Source organism: Podarcis bocagei (genome assembly GCF_964188305.1).
Source record: "Podarcis bocagei genome assembly, chromosome: 5".
NCBI classification, from domain to species: domain Eukaryota; kingdom Metazoa; phylum Chordata; class Lepidosauria; order Squamata; family Lacertidae; genus Podarcis; species Podarcis bocagei.
In genome coordinates this window covers 26,804,091-26,819,954 of record NC_138129.1, presented here as the reverse complement: position 1 = coordinate 26,819,954, position 15,864 = coordinate 26,804,091, and the positions used below count along the sequence as shown (strand labels likewise).

Here is a 15,864-nt window from a genome sequence, read left to right as displayed (position 1 = left end):
TGTTTTCGAGCGATGTTGAACTGAGTGTGACGCGCAAAGAACTGATGGGGTGCAAACAAGGAAACCAGTCAGTGAGAGAGTACTGGTTGAGATTTGCTATGCTGATCCATAAACTTGGGTGGGATCTGAGTTCGGAACCGGTACAAATGTTATTTGAGGAGGGCTTATCCCCTTGGGTGAGAGACGAACTTTCCCGCTCACCCCACCCGGAATCGATGGACCAGCTGACCAAGTTGGCGCTTGCTGTGGGAGTCCGGCAAGAGACGCGCGCTCTGGAAAGGCGGGAAGGGAGAGCGGAGCATTGGCATGACAACCGCATTCTAGACATGCCAGCGTCTACTGTGCCACCCGAGGAGCCAATGGAGATTGGAGGAGCGCGTGCGCGCGGGTTTTCAAACTCCAGCGAGGTGCATAAGAAGGAGGGGAAAACCAGTAAGAGGTGTTTCCTATGCCAGCATCCGGGACATTTTGCCAGAGCATGCCCTCAGAAGAAGGCGTGGCAAGGAATGGTGGGGGCAGTGGGGAGTGAGGAGGAAAAGAAGGAGGCGCCGGGAAACGGCAGAGCTTGGCTGCAGGAAGGCGGGCACAGCAGCCAGGCGAGCAACCAGTAGAAGTGCCCAAACCAGACCCTCCCCGAGCAGCCATCGCCATAGAGGTGGTGCTAGAACTCCCAAACGGACACCCCATCAAAGTGAAGGCGCTGCTGGATTCCGGCAGCTCGTGCAACTTCTTTAGCAAGGATTTTGCGCTAGAACACCAGCTGCAGGTGGTGCCTCTAGAACATCCCCTGCAAGTAACCACGATTGATGGGAGAGAACTTTTGGGAGGGGAAGTAACCCACCAGACCCCTCCCATGAAAATGACAGTTTCCAGACACACTGAGACCATTGCCTTTCACGTAGCCACCTTAGCAGGACCACCTATCATACTGGGAATGAGTTGGCTGGCACTGCACGACCCAGTAGTAGGGTGACACCAGCGGACAGTCACCTTTGGGTCAGCTCACTGCGTAGAGCATTGCCACGAAGGGGAAACCCCGAGGATGGCAGTAGCCAGGGTGGCAGGGATGGTGGTGGGAGAAAAGGGGAGAGTACCACCTCAGTATGCAGACCTGGAAGAAGTCTTCAGCGAGAGAGAGGCGGATAGACTACCCCCTCACCGGCCCTTTGTCAGATCAACCTACTCCCAGGGGCTCAGTTACCAGTGGGTAAGCTGTACGCCATGTCAGACAGGGAGATGCAGGAGTTGCGGAAGTTCATTGACAAGAATCTGAAGAGGGGCTTTATACGTGAATCAAGGGCGGTGGGGGGCAGTCCAGTGTTCTTTGTGGACAAAAGAGACTCCAAAGAGCCCCGCTTGGTCGTAGATTATAGGTCCGTGAACCGGGTGTCGGAACCGGTGACCTTCCCAATGCCCAGGATTGATGACATTTTGGCCAGGGTAAGGAAAGGGAAGGTTTTTACCAATTTGGACCTTCGAGGGGCGTACAATTTGATAAGGATGAGGGAGGGGGATGAATGGAAAACCACGATGTTCACCCCTCTGGGAGCCTTTGAGTATCTCGTTATGCCCTTCGGATTACAATCAGGATCCAGCACATTTCAAGCTTTCATGCACCACGTGCTGGGGTCCCTTCTGTACAAGAATTGTGTGGCCTTCCTGGACGACGTACTTATCTACTCAGAGAACGAGGAGCAGCATGTGAAAGATGTCAGAGAAGTGCTGAGAAGGCTGCAGGAGCATCAGCTGTGGGTCAAACTGGAGAAATGCCAATTCCATGCATGAGAGGTGGAGTTCCTGGGCTACAGGTTGTCAGACAAAGGTCTGGCAATGGACCCAGGCAAGGTGCAGGCCGTGCTAGAATGGAAGCCTCCCAAGAACCGGAAGGACGTGCAGAGGTTCTTGGGGTTTGCAAATTTCTACAAGAAGTTTATCAAGAACTTCGCCCATCTAACGGCACCCATAACGGATTGTCTCAGCAGTAAGAAGAAGTTCGAATGGACGGAGGAGGCCCAGCGTTCCTTTGAAAAGCTTAAGAGGGCGTTCGCGTCGGAAGAGCAGCTCCTACACGTGGATCTGCGGAAGCCGATGAGGCTAGAGACGGACGCCTCAGAAAGAGCTGTAGGAGGCATATTGCTCCAGCAGAGAAATGGGGAGTGGAAACCGTGTGCCTTCTTTTCCAGGAAGCTTAACAAGTCAGAGCAAAACTATACCGTGTATGATCGGGAACTGCTGGCAATTCACGAGGCGTTTCGACGATGGAGACATTTTCTCATAGGCGCGCAGCACAAAGTCCAGGTGTGTACTGACCACAAGAACCTGGAATATTGGAGAACGGCGAGAGTGCTGAACCAACGACAGGTGCGGTGGGCTCAGGAGTTTTCCAAGTTTAATTTTGAGATTAGGTACGTGCCTGGGAAGGAAAATGTCAGAGCAGACGCCCTCTCCCGCAAGCCCGAATACGAGGAAGGGGAGGGAAGACCAGAGGCGCGTTACGTCATACCCGAGGACAAATGGGTGTGGGGGGGAGTGTTCGTAGGGAAGCAAGAGCTGGCCGGGTTGACGAGGGATGATCAGTATGCACAAACCAAGATCTGGGAAATTGGTATCACTGGGGAAACTCAGGGGGGTTTTGAAGTAAAGGACGGGGCACTGTACTATAAGGGTGCATTGTACATACCTGAGGGATTTGAGGAGCAGAATACTCAAACAACTGCATGACAACCCCACGGCAGGACATTTTGGCCAACATAAGACAATGCTACTGGTCACCAGGCAGTTTTGGTGGCCACGGGTGAGAGAAGATGTGAAGGAGTATGTACGCGGGTGTCAGTGCTGCCAGAGAGCGAAGGGGGAGAGGACAGCACCTGCGGGGTTACTGGAGCCCTTACCGACACCAGAGAGGCCATGGGAGGTGGTATCAATTGACTTTATGACGGATTTACCCAAAGCCAGGGGGAAAACGGCAGTAATGGTGGTAGTTGACTTGATGACCAAAATGTGCCATTTTATTGCGTGCTCGCATGCGGTGACTGCAGAAGAAACAGCAAAGCTGTTTGTAGAGCATGTTTTCAGGTTGCATGGCGCCCCCTTGAGGATTTTATCCGACAGAGGCTGGCAATTCACGTCCAGATTCTGGAGGAAGCTTATGAGTCTGCTGGACGTCGAGGTTGGGTTCTCCACGGCCAGGCATCCAGAAACCAACGGACAGGCAGAGAGAGCAAACAGCGTACTGCAGCAATATCTACGCTGCTACGTCAACGAGAGGGAGAAGGATTGGGTGGACAAATTAGCGCTGGCTGAGTTTGCATACAATAACGCAGAACATGTGTCCACAGGGATGAGTCCGTTTATGGCGAATTACGGGTGTCACCCCAGGGCTTTCCCAGGGGAAGGGGAGGGAAGTTGGAGTGTTCCCGCAGCTGAAAAATTTGTGGAAGAGATGGAGGCTTTACACCAACAGCTTAAGTTAAACCTGGAAAGGGCCAAGGAAGAGTACAAGAGGCAGGCAGACAAGCACCGCAGGGAGGGAGAAAACATAAGAGTGGGGGACTAGGTGTGGTTGTCCACCAAAGGGTTACCGTTCAAAGGAGGGTGCAAGAAGCTACGGCCAAAGAGACTGGGACCGTTCGAAGTAGCCCAGCAAGTTAATCCGGTGGCCTTTAGGCTCAAATTGCCACCTCACATGAAACTGCACCCCGTGTTCCACAGGTCCTTACTCTCACCGTTCAGGGAAGGGAGGGAATTTCTGGGTCAGCAAAATGAAACACCCTTGCATCCACAGATGGAGGAAAGGGAACTCAGTGGCCATGCAGCTGAAATTCTCGATTCCAGGTGGAAAGGGGGGCGGGTGGAGTATTTGGTGGCGTGGGAGGGGGAGCCAGCAGAGGAAAACGCATGGGTCCCAGCAGAAGAGATGAGGGATGAGTATCTGCAGGAGGAGTTTCATAGCAGGTACCCGAGAAAGCCCAAACCACCAGAGAGGTTCTGGGGGGAGCAATTTGGCACCACCGATGAGGAGGAAGAGTTTGCGGGTTTTCCCGCCTCCGAAGAGGAGGGAGGGGATTTGTCCGAAGTAGAATCCGACTGGGGAGATTGGGGAGAGAGAAGAGACAGCAGCAAATGGAGAGGGGTGTTTGAATCATCAGATGGAGAGGAGAGTTCCTTCCGGGGGTTTCCTGCATCACCGTCAGAGGGAAGGACGGGGGGTGGGGGGTGGAGGGCCCTGGGAGGGAGGTGGATGTCAGGGAACTGACATCAGAGCAGAGGAGGGAGGCGAGGCTTCCAGATTCTGCAGGAGAGGGAACGAGTAAGGGTAGAGAGAGAACGTCATCTGGGGAAGGAAGTCCAGGTGACACCAGGAAGAAGGGAGAGGCAGAGAGCATCTCGGAGGTGAGGCTCCGAGACTCTTCCAGTGAAGTCAGTGAGGAGGGTGGAGGACCACCACTAGGCACGCCCACTCTGCGCAGAAGGCTTCCGCGCAGAGAGGCGAGGCGAAGGTTGTCCGTTAAGGAATTCTTATGCTGGAGGAAATTTAGGAGACGCCCACTCACGGATTCTTCAAGTGACTGAGCGGCAGCACCCAAGCTGCTCAGTTAGGGAAAGACACAACCGCCCCTAAACAGTTTGGAACAGCTAGAGGTTTACACACAAGCAACCCCAATTCCCGTGACAGTAGCATTGGTTTCTTTCCATTGTACGTTAATCCAGTGGTGGCTGTCTGCTGATGGAAGAGAATCCATTAACAGAATGTGGCAATTTGTGGTGGTCTCCCAATCTTCCTTTAGCCCATGCCCACTCTAAATCTGCTCCAGACAGTTGAGGGACCTTCCAGAGCAGATTTAGTGTGGCATAAGGGACTGCAGTAATAGGTGGGGGTGCCACCAAAAATTACCGCCTCCCGTTTTGTTGAATGAAAGCCTTCCATCAGTGGACAGTCACCATTGGATTCCACTCTTGCTTTTTTTAGCATGATCTTCTATTATCTGTTTGCTTTACACTGCTTCAGTGATGTATATTGTGTTTTTACTACTGTAAAAGCTTTCTAATGTACTAAGTGTAGAGGACCTCTTCCTCACTTTTACATTCATTTCAGTCTTAGTATAACAAGCTAGAATATTTATTTAAACCCATGGGTTCTGGAAACTGGAATAGACTTTATTAGCTTTGCAGACAGCCCTTTTGGCATCTGAGACTTCCCTCTTTCCTGCAAAGTCTATTTATGTTTGACTAGATTATATTTTGCATTGGGGGGGCGGGGGGAGCCAGGCAACAGCATAGTGTATTGTGGAAAAAGAAGTGAACACACCTAACCAGAAAAATTGCTTAAGTACCTTAAGCAGGAAGGTGCTTATTAAAGAGAACACAGTAATCAGAAGCATGCTCGGCATAAGTTAAACACGTACATACCTTGGTTCCAGGTGTGTGTGATTGTAAACATAAAGGGCATACATGATAAATGTAATCACAGGGAAATTGTTATTAAGATTTACCGTATTTTTTGCTCTATAAGACTCACTTTTTCCCTCCTAAAAAGTAAGGGGAAATGTGTGTGCGCCTTATGGAGCGAATGCAGGCTGTGCAGCTATCCCAGAAGCCAGAACAGCAAGAGGAATTGCTGCTTTCACTGCACAGCGATCTCTCTTGCTGTTCTAGCTTCTAGGATTCAGAATATATTTTTTCTTGTTTTCCTCCTCCAAAAACTAGGTGCGTCTTGTGGTCTGGTGCGTCTTATAGAGCGAAAAATACGGTATTCTTCACCCTTCAATTAAGTTCTGTAGTACAATACAATAAAATGTAACCCGCCATAGTACTTGAAGTTCAGTGTATGTTAAAACTACTAAAATTGTAGGTGATATTCAACTGAGTTTTACTCAGAGGAAACTCATTGAAATTAATTAACATGACTTAGTGTGCTCTGAGTAAAATTTGCATACCGCCCTATGTATGTAAAAACAAAAAAACAAAAACCCCGAAACAAGTCTGGAGGAATGCTTCCCTCCTCCTCTTTTTGTTAAACAGTAAGGAAAAGCTTAGGGCAGATGCATGTAGTGATTTTTGTTGTTTTAATGGAAAGCAGATGTCGATTTCAGCAGATGAATTGTGTGTGTGTGCGCGCGCACGCACGCACGCTCATAAGAAGGGATGGGAGCTTAGCCACTTTTCATCTGGCTCTCCCCCCCTCCTTCACTCCCTCAGCTCCTTTTTCACCTAGGTAGAAAAGGATATGTGCCTATATTATTTCCCTTTGCAAGTGGAAGAGCAGCTGGGGGGAGGGAGTGGTGTTGAACAGGAAACCAGCAGTAGAGAAAGGTTAAGCATCCCCTCCCATTCTATTTGCAGAATGTCAGCCTCCTATAGCTGGTTTTTGTTTAAACTTTTTTTAAAAAAACCCAGACAACGTGTGACATGTGTTTGCCATGTAAAATTTAGTTTGGTCCTTCCAGAAGATGCGCGAGATCTGTCACATCTCAGAAAGTGATTTCCACAGATAAATGATCAGCTCCACCTATTTTATCTGGTTGTGATAACAATTCAAACATCTATTGAGCTTGAACGGAGATAAAACAGCTATGTTATGCTTAACATCCCAAATAATGAGCACTAAACTAAGTGAAATTTTAAAAATTCCTTCAGAGTTCCACTTTCCCCCCTGCTCGTTTGCGATCATTTGACTAGGCAGTTAATTTGCTCTTTACCATTGGCCACACAAGTTGATGTGAGTTGTAGTTCAAAATATTTGAAGCACACCATGTCGGAGAAAGCTGGTCTGATGAACTTTGTGGAATGACTGGTCCATTTCCTCCTTTTAGGAGATCCAGACCCTGTTCTAAGGTGTATAGTTTCTGGATTCTTTGCTAACGCAGCCAGATTTCACTCTACCGGAGCATACAGGTAAATGTGAGGTTTGTTGTGATAAACATCCCAATATGAACACATTTACTAGTGATAATTACTGTAGTTCAGGCCTCTGAGAGTAAGGGGAAGATGAAAGGGAACATAGTGGGGCCATATAGATCAGAATTGTCTTTAAATCATTAACAAAGGGCTCATTGGAAAGCCAGTAGCCATAAAAAAATAATGATGCTTTCTTGTCAGTACCATCAACTGGTAATACGTCAGGTTGAAACAAATTGGCATTCTGTCTCCTGGCGTAGTTGAGCGTCAACAGCTTAGAAGAGGCTGGAAAAAACTTGAAGCAGTCCACTAAGTGGACTGAGCAATATTTCAGACGAATAAGAGGTAAAGAAAGGTATTTCAAAGGCACCAATAAATAAACAAGTTTTCAGCATCCTTTGATAGTTTTGCTTATCTATGATCAGGTTTATAATTGAGGAAAAAAGGTGTATTTTTAGGCACAGTCCCATTGCTGTGTAATGAATAAATATTGTAAGTCTTAAAATAATTTTTCTTCTTTCAAGGACTATTCGCGATGACCATGAACTTTATATACACCCCACCTCAGTGCTGTATGCAGAGAAACCTCCTCGTTGGTACGTTGAAAAGGTTTTCATTAGCATACTGGTTGAGCTTGACACTCCACATCGTTGAGAGTTGCTTATTTCACAGAACACAGCCCATCTGGTAGATTGTGGCTTCAGAGTGAGCGCTGTACTCTTCATTCCACACTACACTTACATCGAGAAAAAGCGATAAAGGTAGATGGAGCACTACCAGCAACAAGTTGTAGAAGTTGTTGCATGACTGGGAAGCCAAGTAGCTGGTTTCTCCCTCCCAAACCGCAGGATCAAGAAGCTTGTGTAGAAGAGGGTGTAAACATTTGCTTCCATGAGAGTGGGGAGGTTTGTAATGCCTTTACGAAGGCATGCATGTGAAATTCAGCATATCTTATGCATATCCTCCAATTTTGAAGGATGATGCAATGAGCAATAACCGGTAGTGTTTTGATTGCGGTATAAAAAAGTACACTTGCATTAGATGGTTTTCCAGCCATTGGCAATGACATTCCAGTCTCGCTAGTAACCCAATCCACATCAAGTCATAAGGAGAAGGTAGGCAACATAGAGAGGGATCTTTTATATAGGGAATTCAGGTGGGAACATGCATAAAGATAGTGGGTGGTATTCATATTTTATACATAGTAAACCCATTGAAATTAATGGACATGGCTAAGTCAGGTCTGTTCTCGGTGAAACTTAGTTGAATACCACCCAGTGACTTTTGAATTAAGGCTTGGTGTCTAGATGTTGAAACCTTTCCAATGCAATATTAAGTGGGAATGTATCCAAATGTTCTCTTAGTGGGTGTGCCTTTTCTTGCTATATTTTTAGGGTTGTCTACAATGAAGTCATGCAGACCTCCAAGTATTACATGCGAGACGTTACAGCAATTGAATCTGCTTGGCTATTGGAACTGGCCCCTCACTTTTACCAGCAAGGAACGGTACGGACTCGGCATAGCCTCCAAACGGTACCATTGCCGTATTGGCAGCTCTTGTTATTCTATGCTTTTACCTGTGCTTGCAAAATGGGTTTACATAAGTATATCCCCTCTCCCCACTACCCCAGCTTTTGCTTGTATTTATTTGTTTGACAGTTACCAATAATTAATAAAACTGTTCCAGATAAAGATTATTTTATATCACAATATTATGCAGATAAATTAACTTAAAAAGCACAATATTTCTTCTAGCAGTGCCTCCTGGGGTAAGTAGTCCAAGTTGTAGTGTAGCTTGTTGCCCAAAGCTCCGACCAGTTTGTGCACCACAACTATCGCAATACAGTGCCTCCAACTGGTCTGGAAGAGTTTGATGATCAATTGTATCAAAGGCTTTGAGAGGTCTAGCAGTATGAAAAGGATTGTGCTCCCTCAATTGAGTTCTTGGTACAAATAAGCCACCAGAGCAGTTTCTGTTCAGAACAGTCGTCTGAAAGCTAAGTGATAATGGATCTAGAAAAATCAGTTTCACATGAATATCTACTCCTTGCATTTTCAATGTTATACGGCACTACGGTAACCATATGCAACCCGGTACACAAAATCTGTAAGCTTGGGCAGTGTGAACCCATCCTGAAATTATTGATATTGTCTGCTTTGTGTCCTGTAATGCATTCAAATCAATTGTGCTGCAGAACATAAAAAAGTTATGGAAGTGGTTTTGGCCACTTAGCAAAAGTGTTTCAGGTATGGTTTGAGAAGGAAATGAGCCAACACCACAATTATATTAAATCTTCTAGGAATCCGGTATATCTGTAATTAAGTGAGTTGATAGCACTAAAATATTCCAATATTATGCCTCCCTGTGTCACATATAAAGTGGTGCCTTTAACTACACAGCAGTTATGCAAATCATTATTCCATTACTTAATCAAAAGTAACTGGCAATTGCTATAGTAATTGCTCATAATTATCATAGCTTCATATTATATGACTCCATAGGCATGTTGTATCTCCTTGTATGACTAGAAATTCTGGCAGAGACTTCTCAGTGAAAAGGCTGGCACAATTAAAAAATATCAGTTATGTGTGATTGGTCAGAATTACACAAATATACGGAAATTTGTTAAATTGAGAATTTGTTCAATGTTAGTTATATACAGAGTAGATTCATTTAAGTTAATGGAAATGGTTAACTTAAGTCCGTTGTTTTCACTGTGTCTACTCTAAATATCACTTGATGGATGCAACCCAGTGTTTTGGGAGATGGGGGCTATTTTTGACTGTTTTTGTCCAGAATGGAAAATAATAGTCGTATCAGCAGGACAACTTCTTCTTCTTTTTTTTAAAGAAAAACTTCCGTCTTTGAACATAACGCAGTCAACAGCAGAAACTAGGAGGCTGTTCTACAATGCAGGAACTAAGGATACCTGGCTCTGTGAACCATTTGATGCAAAGTCTTTAAATTGTGAGACTTAGTGGCATCTCCAGATACGAGAGCTTAGGTAGAAATTGTTGCGTGGAGGTGTTCCCTAAGGTATCCTGAGTTCCTGCCATATTGGGATGCAACTTCCTATTTTGAAGCTTGAAAAGTAGAAATGTGAGTAACTCACATACCTACTTTTTACCACTTCTAAGAATGCGCAAAGTGACTTTAAAGCTGTCTTTACCTGTTACCTGTAGCAGTGTGATTGGTGCCACAATGTTGTTGTATCCCACGCTACTCTAGTAGTATAAGGGGTTTTTTTGCAGAAGTGATTTGGGCACAATATCAAGGCAGTTACTGCTGCCATGTTGTGTAAATGCACTCAGATCTGTGTAACAGGCCTGATCCAGCATTTTATACCTTATGGAATAGTGTTGGAGCAGCCATAAGATGGCAGAAGTCACATTTCTCCATGTAAAATTCAAAGTAACCCTAAGGCGTACCTGCTAGTGCTAAATGCTGGAGGTTGGGTAATAGTATGCTTCTGGAGACAAAGAGAGAAGAGAAGAAATAAGACAGGCATAGGCAAACTCGGCCCTCCAGATGTTTTGGGACTACAATTCCCATCATCTTTGACCACTGGTCCTGTTAACTAGGGATGATGGGAGTTGTAGTCCCAAAACATCTGGAGGGCCGAGTTTGCCTATGCCTTGAATAAGAGAACTCCCGTAAATAGCTTGATCCCACACCACAAGCATGCACTGGAAGGCAGAAACCTTTTTCTTGGAAAGACTGGTTGGGTGCCTCTGTTATGCTAGAGTTGCTGTTGGTGTGATAACCTATTGTCTTTGCAATAAATAAAGGCATTACCCTGACAGCATTAATACTGTTATGGTAGATAACAATATAGCAGATGTTTTCCTTAAGACAAGTTATTACAAAACTCAGCAATGTTGCAGGTGAGCAGGGGTGTTTTTGTTTAAGCACCAGGCAGCGAAGTCGTCTATGGCTTTTTAAATAGCACTGATTCCTATACTGGCAATGCTGGCAGGCTTGATACGTCTTCTCGGCTATTGCAAAATGACATTTTAGTTGGCGTAGAGTTCCTAATGCAGGATGGAATGTGTTGCTAACATGGAGACTGATGTAATTTGGAATAGAAAAGTATATCGCTTGGAGCATTTATGAATTTTACGAAAAACAAAAACGATGCTTTCATTTTGTTGCAGCACCTTTCCCTGAAAGCCAAAAGAACTAAAGTGGACGATCACTGACTTCCCGCGGCTGTTGAACTTTTCAGCGCGAGACGCAGAACCTGCCGCCAATTTGAAACTGTGCTACTGTCCATCCAACAATTAGTTGATTAGCAACCTGACCCCACATCAACTATAACTGTTGAAATGCCTGCCTGCCAGGATCCTGTAGGGATTTTTGCATGACCAATACATTGTACCACTTAAGTAGAGCTTGCATTGTGGATATTTTTTTATCCTACAGTCTTAAATGTGATGACCGCTCCTGTTCCCCAGGGCAATTTTGCTCCTTTTAAACTAGGTAGTTTGAAACTAACAATACAAAAGAAGACATAACAAAATTGTAGGGAATTTTGCAATATGTGGATAGCAACACTTGAACCCCTTGGGGAGGAAGGGGGAGGGTGTGGGGGGGAAACGACACCCTCAGAATGAGGAGGTGGCGCTCAGGATCCTTTAGACCACTGTGAAAGCTGTTGGTCATCCTAGACCTGCCTGCAAATTGTAGGCAGATTTGGGACCACAAGCAAAGCCTTGAAATACCTTAATGGGTTGCAATGAAAACCTTGAAACTGTGATTGTGCCTAACTGCTGTGATTTTCCTTTTTTTGCTGTCAAGCAATAGGTTTCTAATACTTTATTGACTTTCCCTTCTTTTCTCCTTCACATTTTTTTCCATGACTTGCTTTCAAGCCGAACCTGTTTCCATAAACATGATATGTTAACATGCACCAAAGTTTCCCACCCACCTCAAAGTTTAAGCACTTTTAGAGAGGAGTTTAATTGGGCAGGATGTACATTACATTCGCAAGCAAGGTTCGATGCAAGTTGCTTGCCTTTTTGTTTCAGAATGAGAAATAACTTGAGGGGCCGCCTCTTGCAGAAATAATCTGGTTGTATTACTAACTTTTTTTGATCCTGTGGATGTTGAAAAACTGCCGTGCTGGATCCGTGGTCTTGCAAATCTTGCTTTGGAGTGAGAGTCATGATTGCCACCACCAATCAGACAGTTGGCAGTTATATATTTTACAAAAGTATAAACCTCTTTGCAGCCTGGAAGCCATCTAAGTAACATATAACATGATAAATGGGGTGGTGGGTGGGGGAACCTGCAGGAAAAAAGTGTTGACTGCACACAAGTGAGGAGTGCCATCATTAGATAGACACAGGAGGACTATCTTGAGAGGAAGTCCTCTTTTGTTCTCCAGACTGCAGAGGAGGAAGTTGAAGAGGTGCCTTTCACCAGGAAATGGGACAGAGGCAAGGCCACTTAGACCTCCGCTGAGTGTCCTGAAGATGCTTCCTGCTATTTCCAGACAAAAAACCCACACCATTCCTTATTCTGCTTCTGATGTCACTACAGTATAAGATTGAAAGATGATCTATGAGGAGAAGTTGGGTCTTCTCATCTCCTTATGCTTCTTAATCCCTTTCCTTGCGTGCAAATTTTCCTTGCTTCCATCCTGAATAGAGGTAATATCTGATTAGAATGAGTGCAATAAGTTTTAGGTTCCCAGCTTGCAATTTGTAGAACTGCCCCGTTTTCAGGAAAAGTTCCTGTTGCTGAGTGAGCTAGTGAAATCTATCTGATGGTGCTGGCTTTAGGTCAGTGAACGCCATTGTGCTTCCATGAACCCTGGGAAAAAAAGCGTATAGGATACATGGTGAACTTAGCAGCTGTTATGACTACCTTCCTCAAGGGTGAAGCGTGGTCTTTGTAGCACGCACTGGTTAAACTGCAGTTGCTGCCTTTCCACACAAAAACCTTTTGTTGCATCAGCAATATAGTTTCAGATAAGTAAATATTTATTTTCACAAAACATTTAATTTACAGTGATGTGGTTTCAATGTGTGGGTTTGGTTTTAGAACATTGGATTGTTATTGTTTTTTTTGAATACCTTGTTCCTTCGCCTCTTTTTAAAACATATGTAAATGACAGCATTTTATTTTTTTTACACAGAATAAGGGTCTTCCTTGCCCTGGATGTGCATTAAGAGCCACTTTTTTCAGATCTTCCCTCCTATTCTGCTCCCCACAAACCTGCAAAGAAGCTTGTTTTGTCAGAATGTGGTCCACTCAGTGTCTTTGTGCTGTATATATTAGCTTAACAAAATTTCATTCCCACCCCTGGAATTCTGATGCAACTGGGTTTGTCCCTCTCTTTCTCTCTCTCTGTATGTGAACTCTGTAGAGCCGGGGTTGTCTTTTTATTTTTATGTACTGTGTGGTGTCCAGAATATTGTTGACGCTCCGTTATGGGCATCTGAACTTGTATCTAAAAGCTGTTTTCCCTTTCAAGGAGCTTACAAAGAACCGGATACAAAGTGTGTAAATTTCCATGTTGCTTTGTCCTCTGGTATCATACTTTATAGAGAAAAAATAAATAAAGCTGTGGAATTAAGAAATATTGGATTGTTGTGCCTATTAATGCTTATTAAGTTGTGGAACCTCTTAAGTTAATTATCTGCATCACTTATTAAGACTTTGTTTTATTATGGACCGGTGGGAAGCTGTTTTGGAGAATGAATTTGTTGTAAAGATATCCACTGGCATCGTCATGTATACTCTGCAACTTAATCAAAATCATCTCTCAAGAAAAGCTGTGAAGTAAATACATTTATTTATTAGACTTACTTATTAAACTACTTTAACTTTGCCATTGTGTTGCCCCCCCTACATACAGCTGTAATTACTTTAAAAACAAATAATAAACCACACACACACACACACACACACACACACACACACACACACAGGCTCTACAAGCAAAAACAAACATATAATTACCAACAGTTCAACAGCCACAAAGTCACTGAGTCACCAAGAGATGAGGCCCAAAGTTTTGTCGAAAGAAGCCAAATACAGTCATACCTCAGGTTACAGCCGCTTCAGGTTGCCTTTTTTTGGGTTAAGGACTGCTGAAACCCAGAAGTACCGGAACGGGTTACTTCCGGGTTTCGGCGGTCGCACATGCACAGATGCGCCGAATCGCAACCCGTGCATGCACAGACACACCGCTGCGGGTTGCGAACGTGCATCCCGCACGGATCACATTCACAACCTGAGCGTCCACTGTACTCGTTGGAAAATGGGTTGGTGAAGTTGCAAAGCAGGATACTTTGTGGACCACCTTTCTTGGTACAAGCCAAGCCTTATAAGATTTGGGGAGATCTTGCTGGTCATTCCACGGCTAGCAAGTTTGTCACTTAGTGGGCCTTAACATAAGGTTACCAAACGTCCCAGTTTCCCGGGGACAGTCCCCGGATTTACACATCAGTCCCCATACAAAATCCATTGATGTTGAAAAGTGTCCCCGGATTCATTGAAAAAAATCTGGCAGCCTTACCTTAACAGCATGCACTCTCTGGAATGCCTTCCCTCAGGTCATTCATGAGGTGGAGACAGTTGTTCTCTGTAAGTGCCTTTTAAAAGCTCTTTCCAGATCTCTTAACTTTTTTTATTTTATTTATACATTGCTCAGTTTCATCTTTATTTGAGATATGCACTTCTGTTTTCTTTTTATCCAGTTGTCAGATAATTTTTTGAATGTTGGGATTTTTGATTATAAACTACTTGAGAGGTTTTATTGTTTTAATAATATGTTTATAATTTTTTTACATTTTAAAAAAGGAAGCAGGCCTCCCAAAGGAGACCGTTCCAAATTATGTACTTCAAGATTTGTACATTTTTCTTTCCTTTGTGCAATTCTTTCATTGGTAATACAAAGGGGAGAAATCGTATAAATCAAATAAATAATAATACACCCCATCAAGCCTATCACTTCCTTCTTTTAATAAGAGGTGAGAGATTATTTTTCTAAAGGCTACGTACTCAGAAAGCTGGGTGCTGTGCCCATTAGCCTCATTATGTGCTTTTTTTGTACTTAATGTTGAATCATGGGAAGACAATAGTTCTGAATATTGTCTGCTTTGAACTTCTGAAAGATCCAGGCACTCAAGCAGAATTATACAGATAAGCAGAAAGACAAAAGGGTAACAAGCGTGGGGCACATTCTGAAGTTGGATATATTATTTAACATTGTCACCTTGTTCTCTACTCATTGATTAAATTTAAGCTTGCAGAGGGATGAATGGGTTCCTGAATTGGATTACAAGACTGAATACTTCACTGGGAGAATCTTCAGAAGTTGCTAGTTTTGGTTGACATGTCAGTGGAAATACCTGTGGTTATCTTCTAAAAACCCCTCACTATCTGAAAGGGCCTCTTGTACACTATAACTTCCAAAATCCCTTCACAAGCTCCAGCTCTCTGCAGTTCAGACCCAAGCAACAACGTTTTACTCAAGAGTAGACCCATTGAAATTAATGAACCTAAGTCATGTTCAGTAATAGAAATGGCTCTACTCTGAGCAGGACTAGTGTTTCAGTCTTCAAGGTTTACCTCGCCTGGGCCGGTTCACTGCCATGGAGATCGCTCTGTGGGTCGGATTGCGTCTGCACAGACGCGATTTCAGGCGCCGTGGAAGCGAGTCCCCGCTCCGTGCTGTGCTGGTTTAGAACAGCGTGCAGGGATTCACTGAGTGGGTGGCTCGGTTCAGGGGCGGCCTGTGGATCGTTTAAACGACCCCCGTGGGCTGCTTGTGGCTCATGGGCTGCAGGTTGCTGACCCTTGGTTTAAAGCAACTTGTGGTCCTGTTCTATTGCAGCTTAGGTGACAGGTCCATCACTACAGAAAGCACAAGGCCAAAATGGCCTGTAGTCAACCTTTCCTGCCCCTATATTGACAAACCTGAGGCTAAATGGCACTTCTTGATGTGCTAGAATGGG

At 44.6% G+C, this 15,864-nt stretch overlaps 1 protein-coding gene across 4 annotated transcripts in view; it reads left to right on the top strand.

Annotated features, from left to right (window-relative positions):
• DHX35 (DEAH-box helicase 35) overlaps window positions 1–13,484 on the top strand; it is a 51,225-nt gene extending 37,741 nt beyond the window's left edge. For 2 of the 4 annotated variants that reach the window (XM_081196152.1, XM_081196154.1), the window contains exons 19-22: window positions 6,813–6,894; window positions 7,422–7,493; window positions 8,292–8,403; window positions 11,053–13,484. In XM_081196152.1, coding sequence (XP_081052278.1) covers window positions 6,813–6,894; window positions 7,422–7,493; window positions 8,292–8,403; window positions 11,053–11,097 — 311 coding nt within the window. In that variant the 3' untranslated portion in view covers window positions 11,098–13,484. Of the gene's footprint in view, window positions 1–6,812; window positions 6,895–7,421; window positions 7,494–8,291; window positions 8,431–11,052 lie in introns of all 4 variants that reach the window. The other 2 variants (XM_081196151.1, XM_081196153.1) reach the window with 1 other exon arrangement.
• The last annotated feature ends 2,380 nt before the right edge of the window (window positions 13,485–15,864 follow it).